Raw genomic sequence first — 13,235 nt, 5'->3', positions numbered from 1 at the left:
TCAAAGATCCCTAAGCTTAGGTGTTTGGCTTATTTCTTTTTTATTTCAACTATAAAATCATCACTTTTTGAATAGGTATTGCAATAACATGGTATAACATTCAAAAGGCATGAAAGGCATACATTAAAACGTTCCCTCCTCTTCATATCCCACAATGTCTTAGAGGTAACCACTATTCAAACTCTTACATACTCGTCAGGAGATGTAAGCACACGTCTTTAACAAGATAACACAAATGGAACAACCATAAATAATCTGCTGCACTTTCTTTTTTAACTAAACAATTTGTCTTGTCTATGTCTAATCTCAAATTCTCATTTTAATTTAACTGGTCCCCTATTAATGGATATTTAAGTTTTCCCACTCTTTCTGTTATAAGCAATGCCCAGTAAATAGCATGTTCCTGTATGTGAGTATATCTGCAGATATAAATTCCTGGATAGGAGCCACTGACTCAGAGAAGTGTGCCCTCCACAGAGTTCCCCAATCGGCACTGCCACCATCAGCATATGAAAGCGTCTATTTTCGACACCTCCATCAACATATGGTTATCACGAGTCTAATAGATCAAAAACTGTAGCTCTGTGGAATGAATTTGCATTTCTGTAATTTCAAATAAGGTTGAGCATCTTTTAAAATGTCTAAAAGTCATCTAATTTCCTTTACTGAGAAGTATCCATGAGTTTGGATCATATTTCTATTGGTTTATTGGTTTATGTGGGCTACAAATGGCCAGCCCTAATGGTCTACTGGTTAAAATTTGGTGCTCTCACTGCCACAGCCCAGGTTTGTTTCCTGGCCAGGGAACCATACCACCCATCTGTCAGTTGTCATACTATGGCGGCTGCATGTTGCTGTGATGCTAAAAGCTATCCCACCGGTATTTCAAATACCAGCAGGGTCACCCATGGTGGACAGGTTTCAGCAGAGCTGCCAGCCTAAGATAGACTAGAAAGAAGGACCTGGCTACTCACTTTTGAAAAAACTGGCCATAAAAACCCTATGAATAGCAGTGGATCACTGTCTGATAGAGCGCCAGAAGGTGAGAGGATGGCGCCAAAAGACCGGGCAGGGTTCAGCTGTGCTGTCCACAGGGTTACTAGGAGTCGGAATTGACTCCACGGCACTCACAACAAATGGGCTATAAATATTTCCCCTTACTTTGTCCTTTATCTTTAATATTTTTAAATAATATTTTCCACAATTAAAAATGCTTTTAGTTTACTTTATCAATCTCTGCTTTTATGACCTCTGAGTTTTGTGACATGCTTGGAAGGGGCTTTGCTCTAGATTATAAAAATGATTTTCTCATGTTTTCTTCTACTGCTTTTATGTCTTCATTTTTAAACTTTTAAATCTTTGATATATTTGGAGTTTATTTTCATTTAAGGATGGAGGTATGGAGCAAGTTATTTTTTTCACGGCTTCCAGCTGTGCCATTAACATTTATTAAATAATCTACCTTTCCCCAAGTGATATGAAATTATACTTTTTTCATATACTTAATTTCAAATGAATTTGGGTCTATTTCTGGACTTTCTATTAGATTCTATTAATCTGTCTACTCATGCTCTAGCTTCACACAGTTTTATTTAATGTAGTTTTATAACGTAGTTTTTAGTATCTGGTTTGGCTAGTCCTCTCCCTCCAAATCATTCTCTTTCAGATGTTTTCTGGCTATTCTTGACTATTTAGTTTTTCATTTCCATAGAATCAGCCTGTATAATTTAAAAAGTATTTGATATTTTGGGGGAGAGCACATTAAATTTACAGATTAAGTTTGGAGTATTGGTTTTTTGGAATATTCAGTTTCTTATCAAAGTTCTCCTTGTTTATTTAAATAATATTCTTTTAAAAAGGTAACATGTATATGTACAAACAGTACAAAAGGGCATATGGTGAAATGTGAACACACCTTTCAGTTCTGACCCCTATTCTCCCAGTTTGCTCTAGAGACAGTGTGTTCCTGGTGCGTGTTCATAGAGAGAGTCCATGCATATAAAATGTTATACATGCATATAATCATTTGACTTCGACCCACTTGCCTTTTTTCCCAGATGGCAGCAAGCTAGAGACACTCTTCTTCTTTTTCCCACCTGACAACATGCAGTGGGGAGCATTCTATATTAGTACAGATCTGCCTTATTCTTTTTAATACCTGCATGGTATTTAACTATATAAAAGCAGCCAGGATTTTTAATATGTCCTCTATTGATTTAAAAAATTGCTTCTTTCCATCTCTTATTTTTATAAACAATGTTGTCTTCAATATCCTTCCTCAAACACCTTTATGTGAGAATATTTCTAAAAGACAAATTCCTAGATATAGAATGCCTATGTCGAGCTACAAAGTATACATACAATAATGTAAATATACTCAACGCTACTGAACTGTACACTGAAAAATGGTTAAGATGGTAAATATTATGGTATGCATTTTTTCACAATAAAAAGAGAATATGTAGGGCCGGCCCCATGGCTTAGCGGTTAAGTGTGCACGCTCCGCTACTGGCGGCCTGGGTTCGGATTCCGGGCACACACCGATGCACCGCTTGTCCAGCCATGATGAGGCCGTGTCCCACATACAGCAATTAGAAGGATGTGCAACTATGACATACAACTATCTACTGGGGCTTTGGGGGAAAAAAAAAAAAGGGAGGAGGATTGGCAATAGATGTTAGCTCAGAGCTGGTCTTCCTCAGCAAAAAGAGGAGGATTAGCATGGATGTTAGCTCAGGGCTGATCTTCCTCACAAAAAAAAAAAAGAAAAAAAAAGAATATGTACAATTTTGATAGATATTGCCAAATTGCCCTCTAAATCTTAAGGCAATTTATTAATTATTCCCCATTTAAATTTGCCCTCTGTTTTGCAATATTTTGGCTCAGTTGCTGTAAAACTAAATTTTTAGTGAGTTAAATAATATATAAGTGTTGAATAAAATTGTCCCACATTTCCCTCATGGAGAGATTCTCAGAAAAATTCCCAGGAATCGGTGATACTCTGGTGTAAAACTTCTAAGTTGCTGCTAAGAGGCAGGCTCTGCATCCTTCCAACAAAGGCAGCCTGTGCCAGTTTTATTCAAGAATGGGTGTCATCACTGAATCACTCTGGCTACTTGTCCTACTGTGATTTGGATTTGTTTGAAGACTCAACAGAAAGCAAACAAGAGGTTTCATATGACTCAAATTATACCTTTCAAATGATGTTCTAATTTCTGTATCTGAGAATCTTTATTTAACTCCTTTCCTGCTCCCACCCCAGTATCACTTGATTTCTATCAACCACAAGTGCCCACTTACACACATTCCATAGAGTTAAGCCTTGAATGAGATGGGGAAGGACAAAGGAGGTGTGGATGATAGTATTAATGTAACTGAAATAAAATTGGGCATCCCTGCGGGCCATGTGCAGCCGGCTGACTCACCTAAAAAATGACACCCAATCTGACTCCAAGAAGCCTTGAAAAGTATTGTAGGTCTTTACTGAATGTTTCTTGCAGAGGCAGCAGAGGGTAAATTACATCACACAATGTTCTGCAAAGTGTACTGCTAAATATTCTCTTTTGATGTCTCTTCTTTTTTATTGTATTTAAAAAAATTTTTTTTGTGTGTGAGGAAGATTAGCCCTGAGCTAACATCCACCGCCAATCTGCCTCTTTTTGCTGAGGAAGCAAAAAGGGCTAACACGTGTGCCCATCTTCCTCTACTTTATATGGGACGCGGCCACAGCATGGCTCGACAAGCGGTGCGTCGTCGGCGCCCGGGGTCCGAACTTGCGAACCCCAGGCTGCTGAAGCGGAGCACGTGCACTTAACCACTACGCCACCGGGTGGGCCCCTGATGTCTCTTCTTTTAGAAATCAAATTCACTAAGTCTACTTTGGACCTTCCTTCTCTCCCTGATTTCCACTCCAAATGGCAGCTGCTCATATAGGTCTCTTCTCACTCCTTAAAATTCTAGTTCTGTTTCAGCTTCCTGGCCTTACTTCTCTGCTCACTTCTCCTTTTTCCTGGTCTTCATTCTCTAGCAGCTTTTAGGTAGCACAGTTTACCTCTTCTTTCAATTGCATTTCCACCCAATAAAATCAAGGCATCTTCATAGAAGGGGATTATAAATCCTTCAAATTTAATTTTTTGTCCCAATAATAAGAGTAGTAATGGGCTTATACTTTAAGCCAGGTACTGTATGTGTATTATTTCATAGCCAACATAAGCAGCTCATATTCTCATTATCACCATTTTGCAAATGAAGAATCTAAGGCTCAGTGAAGGTTAGTTAGGTAATCTACTCAAGGTCAAAGACTTAGGAAGCCACCTTAAAGCTTACCTACTTGCCCCCTGTACTGTTTTCATGGTTCTTAAGTAACAATGCAAGGTGGCAAGGGCAAATAAGTGGTCTTGACAATGCTCTCGGCCCCCATACTCTTTCTTTGATCTCTGCCTTTCCAAATCGTTATGCTTAGGTCTAGTGATGTCCCTGGTCCCACCTCAATGTCTGAACAAATCTCTAGACACAGCATTTCTCGCCCAGTTGGCTTAGCTCCGCGTCCTGGTGTTCTGCTGATCTCCCCTCTCTTTTGCGCTGAGCCTCTGCTCACGTTAGTGCTCCTCCTTCCTGTGGAATTGACATCCTGCCCTGAATTCTGGTCGTTTGGCTGGGGTTCTGAGACTCGGTTTCATTCTTGCCAAGCCACTCAATCAATTTACCTTCTACCTTTAATTCTCCTTTTAGTATAAACTGCCCTACCCACAGCCCCTATGTAGAGTAATAGGCTGGGTGGTTCTTAACATGGCAGTAGTCACTCATTGGATGAGGGGTAGATATCTGATGCAGGGGGCACCCTTTCACAGACTGTCCAATGATCAATCTGTCTTTCCCGTGTTTCAACTAAGAGTCACCAGAACTGCTCCGTTGGCTACGGGAAGACAGGAAGAAAGTTGTATAGCCACAATTTTGGGCTATGTGCAACATAAATAAGCATGGACAGCAAGTCTATTGGGAAAGGATGGGGGAAGAGACTCACAGAGAAGAGCATAGAAAAGACCACAGGACTCTGGGGCAGAGGGGTGGGTGGGGAGGGGACAGCGGCAGTGGTTTCCTCAGCCTGACGCCTTCCAGTTATAGCTCTCATCAGGCTTCTTTGTACTCAGTATTAACTTGTGTTCTCATGATTCTACTTTCTCCCTACAATATAGTTTCCTTTGTTCTTGAGTTAGTTTGAGTGGGTTCCTGTTACTTACAATCAAGAGACTTCACTAGACCACCTCCTTCCTTAGGCTGGCAGCCTTGTCCGCATTTCCACCCCCTGGCTGGTGTCCTGTTGCATATGGGAAGATCTCCTGGTCTTGGCTGTCTCTAGGCCTTGTTCTGGAGATGGCATTGAACTAGCTCCTGTGGGTATCCAGGCAAGGCTATTCCAAGGAAAGGGAAGAGCATGAGCACAGGAATAGAGTTGGAATGGGCATGGAGTTTTATTGTGGCTCCTTTTTGATATGAGGATGTGGTTATTGTCCTCAAGTTGTTTAGGGTCGACTTTGGGATAGAGGGTTAGGGCCTCTCAGAAGATGACATTGTTGAGCAGCAGGAGGAGGGCCAGGCAGAGACAGAGTCTGGGGGATGGCAAAGGAGTTGTGTCCTTACCTTGTAGGTGTTCTCAGGCTGAGGAGTGATGTGACGAACTTGAACAATTAGAATCATTAACTTTTCTATCTCTTGCAGGGGCTCTTAGGTCTTAGGACAAACCCTTCATTTTACCGATGAGGAAACAGAGACCCAAGAATGAGAACGTAGTAATGACACGTAATGTTTAGTGAGCGCTTTCTACGGGGCAGGCTCTGCTCCAAGCACTTTATAGTTGTCAGCTCACTTAGTCCTCACGGTAATTATGGAGTTGGCACTATTACCATCCTCATCTCATAGAAGTGGAAACTGAGGCACACAGGGGTTAAGTAACTTGCCCACGGTCAAACAGTAAGTAAGTGATGGAGCCAGGATTTGAACCCAGAAAATCTTGACTCAGAGCCAACACTTACAGCTATTATACATTACTACTTCTCACAGGCACTGAAGATCATTGGAGCTTTACTATTATAAATAAAATTGGTAATATGTGTGTGTGTGTGTGTGTGTGTGAGACTTTCTCAACCAGATGAGGCAGCATGTTATGTCCACGGAAAACATCAAAAATCAGTCAATGGTTTTAATTAGAGGAAAGTGATTAAAAGTTTAGAAAAATCAGGAAAAATAAAAGTTTAGTGGATATCTATTATCTCCAAGGATTTAAAGGAGATGAGAAAAGAAAATTCTCAAACCTTTTCTGCTGGTTCTCAGAGCCTTATAAACTGTTTCAACTTTAAAGAAAAAGAACACCTGCTTGTGTATTGATTCTTGAGCCACAGGTGGTGCAATAACCCTGCTGGCTGGCTTGAGTAATCTGCCAAAGCCAGGCCTCCTGAAGATGAAATAATGCCTATATTAGGGTCCACCAGTATCTGACTTCTTACAGTCAGGGAAGCCTTGAATCCAGAGAAATATAAAAGCTGCAGTGTTGTTTCTAGTGCATTTTTCATGAATGAGTGGCCATTCACAGCTCATGGTTTTATGCAAGAGACATTCATGGCTCGCTTGTCAATTAATCAATTCAGGTATTTGTGGGGCACCTGCTATGTGTGAGACACTCTATTAGGCACTGGAGATATTAGGTGGACATCTGGAAACATGAAAGACTGAGCTGATGCAGAGATTCTCCTAAAGAAACAAGTACATTGTACGGCAATAGTTATTTATGGATCTGCCTGTCCCACCCAATCTGGGAATTTCTCCCGAGTGGAGATAACGTGGTCCTTCATTCAGGTCTCTGGTCTCATGTTGTGCCCCACACCCACTCACTCTCTCTCCTATTGCCACACCAGTCTTCTCTTAGTTCTTCAAGCACAATAAGCTCTTTTCTACTTCAGGGTCTTTGCACATGCTGTTGTCACCATCTAGAATGATCTTTTCCTTGTGCTTTTCTTTTGGGTGTCACTTAATGGTCACTCCTCAAAGAGATGCTCCCTGACCACTTTATCTAAAAAGGTCCATCCCTACCACTATGTCACCTCTTGTTGGTTTCTTTTCACTTACGATAATTTATAATTATTTAACCATTTTTTCCTTGTCTTCTCTGTTAGACTCCATGAAGGCATGGAATGATCTGATCACTGTTGTATCTCTAATGCCTGGCATTTAGTAGGTGTTCAGTAAAGTTATTGAATGAATAAGTTAATATACCCAAGAAACAATTATGAAGCAACTAACACTATACCCAACTCAGAGGATATAGTGATGGAAGCACAGATTTGAACTTTCCAGTTTAGTGAGGGAGAGACATCAAACAAGGACTGACAGTAAATGTGATGATGGTAATGATAGGGGAGGTACAGGGTGCTATGGGAGAACCTGGCAAGGGGACCAATTTTGTAAAGAATTTGGGAAGGCTCCCAGGAAGAAGCAACATTTAAGCCGAGTCCTGAAGGATAAATAGAAGTTCTCTACTTAAAGGGGAACTGGAAGATGTTGGAGGCTGAGAGAAGGCCCAGATGCAAGAAGGGCATGGTCTTTGGAGAGACTGAAAGAGGTTCTGCATGGGCAAACCTCAGAGCTGCAACAAGAAATAAGATGGGGGAAGTAAGACAAGGCTGGATCATGGAGGGTTTTCAAGCTATGATAAGGAGTTTGGACTTTATCCTAGGGTCAGTTAGGAGCATTAAATATCTTAATTGAGGGAGTGGCATGATCAGATTTGTGTTTTATAAAGTGGCCTTGGGCAGTATGGATAACAGGAAGAGGATTGGAGGCGGGGAGATCAGGAGGGTAGTGCAACAATTTTGGCAAGACATGAAGATGGTTTAGATGGGCGGTGCTGATGAGGGAGTGACTGGATGAATTTAAGAGAGAAGGCAGAAATTCAGACAGGGGGTAGAATCAAGAACGATGCCTACCTTTCTAGCATGTGTAACATAGTGAATGATTCAGGGGCACCATTTTTGGGCCAGCATCCAGCAGAGAACCAGACACCTAGTACATCTAGTGCCCATGCCATAAATGAGTGCTTAATGAAGTAGAAATGGTCTTAGTGTAACTTTTTCATAACAATGAGTACATATCAGCTCACTTTCAGTTGCTGGGTCTACCCACAAGTGTGATCTGCCATTTCCTACTGCCTCCACCTGCCTTGGGCTAATCCACAGTCCCCACCAGGACACATTTGCCTCTGTCCCCCTGCTAAGAAGTGTGCATTGTGCCCTCCTCCCACTTACTCTGGCCAGCAGGGTCATTATTGCCAATAATGCTGCTGTAATTTTTCATTGAGTTTCTTGGTGTTTTGCAGTTATAGTAACATTAAAATTTATACATAATAATATTATTACAATTCTCCACTACTAATGGGATTATTATTTTTGTTCATTTGTGTTTGAAAGCTATTAGCATAAGATTTACCTCAAACCATATCTACTGTGATTTTTAACACCCTTGAAACTTGCAGTTGGCGATAAGTCTATCATAAGAGAATGCTAGTAAGCATATAAATGCCTTTCTTGGGAAAAGAGGGCTTTTGATTTTCATCCTGGTTGGACTCAGGTTCTTTGATAGAGTGATTGGTGGGATATAAGTTATTAAAGGCTGAGAACGCCGTGTTAGTTTGTAGTGTGTTCAAACAAGTTCTCGGTTACACAGAGGACACTTTTATATTCTAGGAGGATTCATATTCTTTCTCCTTTTTATGTTGTTTCTTACTTGACTTACAGAAAAATATAATAAACTGTGTGCTTGCAGAGAAGAATATTTAGAACCAGGAATTGTTTGGAGTGAGGGGACCCTGAAATCACTCTATCCAACCGACTTTCCAAGCAGCTGGGGAGCTTGGTGCATTGCTAGTGGAGCAATGGAAACAGGGCTTATTTCAGAGGCTGGAGACAAGTTTCTCCGTGGGGCAGCTATGTGGGGTAGGGAAGCTGGACGGGCAGGGCCAGCTTCATGGGTGTGCAACCTGCAAACTCCCAGGGCCCCGTGCTGTGAAATTCACAGGGTCACAGTCTTGAAATTCTTGATTTGAACAAGTGACTCTGCATTTACACTAGGCCCTGAAAATTTTGTATCTGATACTGGGTCCAGGCTTTGGAGCCAGACAGACTTGGGTTCAAGTTCTGGTATTCTCAAGCTATTGACTGTGCCTCAGTCTCCTTTTCTGTAAAACTAGAATAAGAACATTGTCCTCTCAGACTAGATGTGACAGCTAAAATCAGACATCTGGCACCAGGGGGCCTGAAAGGGGACCCTGAGACATGCTCAGTGGGATTTTTAACTCCTCTATGCAGTACCCATAATTAAACTTATTACCGTGACTTAATGTCAGGAACACTAGCCAGCTGGGATAGGCAGACTGTGTAGTACAGAAGCTAATCCCACGTGTGTGCTGTTTAGGAACACATCAAGCAAAGAACGTTTTCCTAAGGGGGACATTCTAAGGCTGGGGGGTCCCATCTATCATTTTTCAACCTTTTCACTGCTATGACACATGACAGGTAATGGTCACTGGCACAATGTGGTCCCAGTTTCTCACTACTTGTGCATGCTTCCCTTCTCTCCAGAAACCTCTCAAAATAGCCAATGAGTAAGACTGGCATTATTATGAAGATGGCATTGACCTTGATCAAATTTATTTGCAAACTTCCTTATTTCAACTCTTATTTGTAAAAAATGGTTTTCATCATACCACACAACAGAACTTGACAAGCCAGTGTACAATTCCGTGCTTGAGGACTAGGAACATGAACCCTCAGGATGCCAAACAAAGGACAGGCTGGATAGACTAGGACCAATATGGAGCTCTCCACGACCTTGCAGATGAATGTGGCTGTGCTGCAGCCTGCATGAGTGACGCTAGGTATGAGGCATGGCAGCCAGAGAGAGAAACGCCAAGTAGTTGGGCAGATAAACCTGTGATGAATAGCATGCAATCTTAAAACATCTGGTCAAATATTTTTTTTTAAGAATGGAGAAATGACTTTAAATCAAATTAATCAGAAACATAAGCTAATTCCTGGGCATTTTTTGACTCTGGTCCAAAAGGATTCCTCGGGGGATTACAGTAGGAGTCAGGGTGACCTTTGTTGCATTCAATTTAGGGTTTGTAGGAGCTTGGAGTCCAGGTGGTAGACTTCAAGGAGGAGCACTGGGGGCCTCCGCTGTGCTTGGTCTCCTGTGCTGCTCAGGCCTCTGAGCACACGCACATCGTGACTCACGAGCCCAGTGTCTCTGGGGCCTCCTACATTGTCTCAGGAGACGTGGGATGGGAGTGCAAGCAGAGCAACAGGGTTTGCTCTTTCCTTACTCCCTCCTGAGCACTTGTGGGTAGGGAGACATGGCTGACCACCAAGCTCTGTCAGGCCCAAATGGTTTTTGTGGGTAGTGACGGCCAAAACTGGACTGTCACCTCTCTACAATACAGCCTGTGAACGGCAATAGAAAAACCACAGCTCTTCTTTCAAGATCCCTCATCACCCTCTTCCTAGAGATTTGATGAAGGATAATGGCACTGCCAGTCAAACAAATCGGAAAGAATGACAGGCTATTTCTCCCTTATCTCTCAGTGGTATGAGTGGGGACCTAAAGAATGGTACAGCTCCTGGGTCCACATGACATAGTACATGGTACATAAAAGATACTCAGTCCATAATGATTACGACTAATAACCAACTAATTTATCAAACACCTCAAGACATAGTTGCAACAAGCATGTGCCGACAAACTTTTATTTTCGGAAATGGCGATTCTGGCTTAGACAGCTTGAATGTCACTCCCCCAACCCTCTAGAAGATCACAGTAAGAAAACTGTAATCCACTGCATCGGGTCCCAGGAGACCAGAGACATAGCATCCCCAAAATGTGGCCACAGCAGCAGCTTTTAGCACAAGCTGAAGAAAACACAAATGCAGTCAGGGAAAATCCGAGACAACAAGATAGATTTTTGTGCCTCTGTCCTCTACTTAATATTAATCCCCCAAAACTCAAGCGAATAGATGTCACTTCCTATGATACCAATTTTCCAGCACATAGTACTGTAAATTTCAAGCTGCTGGGAAAAATATCTAAGGAGATGCCTTGACTGCCTTTCTGATTTTTGGTCATTCTGTGATTGTTTTTCTTACCTGTTGCCGAATTTCTTCCTCCATTTTGACTGGTGAGCCCAATTCTGCAACTTGTTTGACGCCTTCGCTTGCATATCCTCCATACTCCCACAGCACATAATTCTTGGAGTGGGATCCGCCAATGATCGCAGACCAGTGATTGGCCCGACCTGGGAAAGCCAATCAGGATGCAGGTATCAGTGTCGCTGTGGCTAAAACATGAATCCCTTAAATGATGGGGAGGAGGTATAATTGGACAACAATTCAACCAGCGCTGGCTAAGCACCTGCTCTGTGTTAAGTCCTGTGCTAATCAGTGATGAGTAGGACAGTCCCTATAAGCAAGTAAGGCTTGGGAATATGCAAACAGGGCAATGGTAGATGCTTGAACAAGACACAGAGGCAGCCCAGAATGATGATTTCTGTCTGGGAGGGTCTCAGAGAAGAGGACAGAGAATTTTGAAGGCTGATCCAATTTGTAAGACAGAATAGAGAGGAAAGGCTATTTCTGGCAGACTCAGAAACATTAAATAACATTGTGTGTGTTTGGGGATCCACAAGTAATTTAGCATTGCTGTCTCACAGACTGTCAGGGGAGAGTTGGAAATGATGCCAGGGAGGTAGGAAGGAGCCTGCTCATGGATGGCCTTGTTCCAAATGCTTCAGGAGTTTGGATGTCATTTGAAAGGGTCTGAAAACACTGAAGGGTTCTGAGCAGGGGAGTAACACAATTGCATTTGAATTTTAGATAAATCATCCAGGCAGCAGTGTGAAGAATGCATTAGAGGGAGCAGGGGTGTAGAGCTGGGGAGGTGAGCGAGGATCAAAAGGTAAAGGGAGTGAGTGGGGAATAGACTTAGCAATTCTCGGGAATAAGCACTGTTGTCTTTAGCTGGCTTTCATGTACCTTCCAGAAGGAGGGGTAGGTGGGATAGCCATGTTAGAGGATGGGAGAGGCAGTTTGGATATGAGCAAGCGACCAGTCCACAGTGGTTTGGTGAGGGTGATGTGTGATGATGACTGTAGTTGGCTGCAGGAAGGAATTAATTGATAACACAGGCGAGAATAGAATAAAATCTGGGCAAGACCAAGACAGACCTTAACCTGAAGATTTTTCAGTCACAGGGGGAGGAAGGAGAGGAACAGAGAGTCAACACCAGCACTACACTAAATTTGTGTTTGCATGTGATGAATACACATACATACATATTTATCCCTAAGTTACATACACTTCATCATAGGTTGTCTCAGTTCCCCGCCATTCTTTGGTTGGTTTTATGAAGTTAAAGATCTGCAAGCATAGCAAAAAGGAAAACTCGAACTGGGTGGACCCAACTGACATTTGCAGTTTCCCACCCTGTGGCCCAGAGTGGGCAGAGCTCTCCACTCCACCCACCACTTAAGTAAATGATTCTGAACAGGCCTGATCCTGTTTACATCTGCCACCTGCTACCCCAGGGCCCTCTGCTCCAGGGGCACCTCAAGAACATGGGCACAACACCACCCTCCTGTCCCGCTGAGGGCAGCCATGCCCCATCTCAGGCAGATGACATCACCATGGGGGTCTGCCCAATTGCTTGCTCATTATTTCCTACACTCAGAGAAATGCGAACTCTGTTTTTATCCGTCATGTCCCTAGAGAAGACAGATGGAGATGCTTCAGCTATTTCTCTAACTCACTTCCTGAGTGGGGAGAATGTCCTACCTGTCATCTAAGTCAAGAGCGCTGCTTATGTAGGGGCAAGGGCTAGGAGCCAGTTGTGACCTTTGTTTCATGATGTGAACACAAGGAGACCAGTTTCAGCATCTCTTGCTCCCCCTGCTCTGTTCCACCAAAATGTCCCTTGTTCCAGACCTATCCTATAGGCAATTTTGTACCTCAGGGGCTTAGCACATGCTGTTCCCTCTGTGCTTTCCTCCTCTTGGCTTGGCCAACTCATTCTTCCTTCATGATTTACCCAGAAGCCTCCCAAGACCACCCTAGACCGATCTAAGCCCTTGTCTTCTGTCTCCCCATACACAAATTACATTTCTGATCACTGTTACACGTCTGTTTTCCCACGAGACT

At 42.7% G+C, this 13,235-nt stretch overlaps 1 protein-coding gene across 1 annotated transcript in view; it reads right to left on the bottom strand.

Annotated features, from left to right (window-relative positions):
• Window positions 1-13,235, bottom strand: part of SPON1 (spondin 1) — a 249,381-nt gene that overhangs the window by 91,908 nt on the left and 144,238 nt on the right. The window contains exon 6 of the mRNA XM_058546026.1: window positions 11,190-11,338. Coding sequence (XP_058402009.1) covers window positions 11,190-11,338 — 149 coding nt within the window. The remainder of the gene's footprint in view (window positions 1-11,189; window positions 11,339-13,235) is intronic.

The sequence above is a fragment of the Diceros bicornis genome, chromosome 7, assembly GCF_020826845.1.
Source record: "Diceros bicornis minor isolate mBicDic1 chromosome 7, mDicBic1.mat.cur, whole genome shotgun sequence".
Classification (NCBI taxonomy): domain Eukaryota; kingdom Metazoa; phylum Chordata; class Mammalia; order Perissodactyla; family Rhinocerotidae; genus Diceros; species Diceros bicornis.
This window is presented reverse-complemented; position numbering and strand designations above follow the sequence as displayed.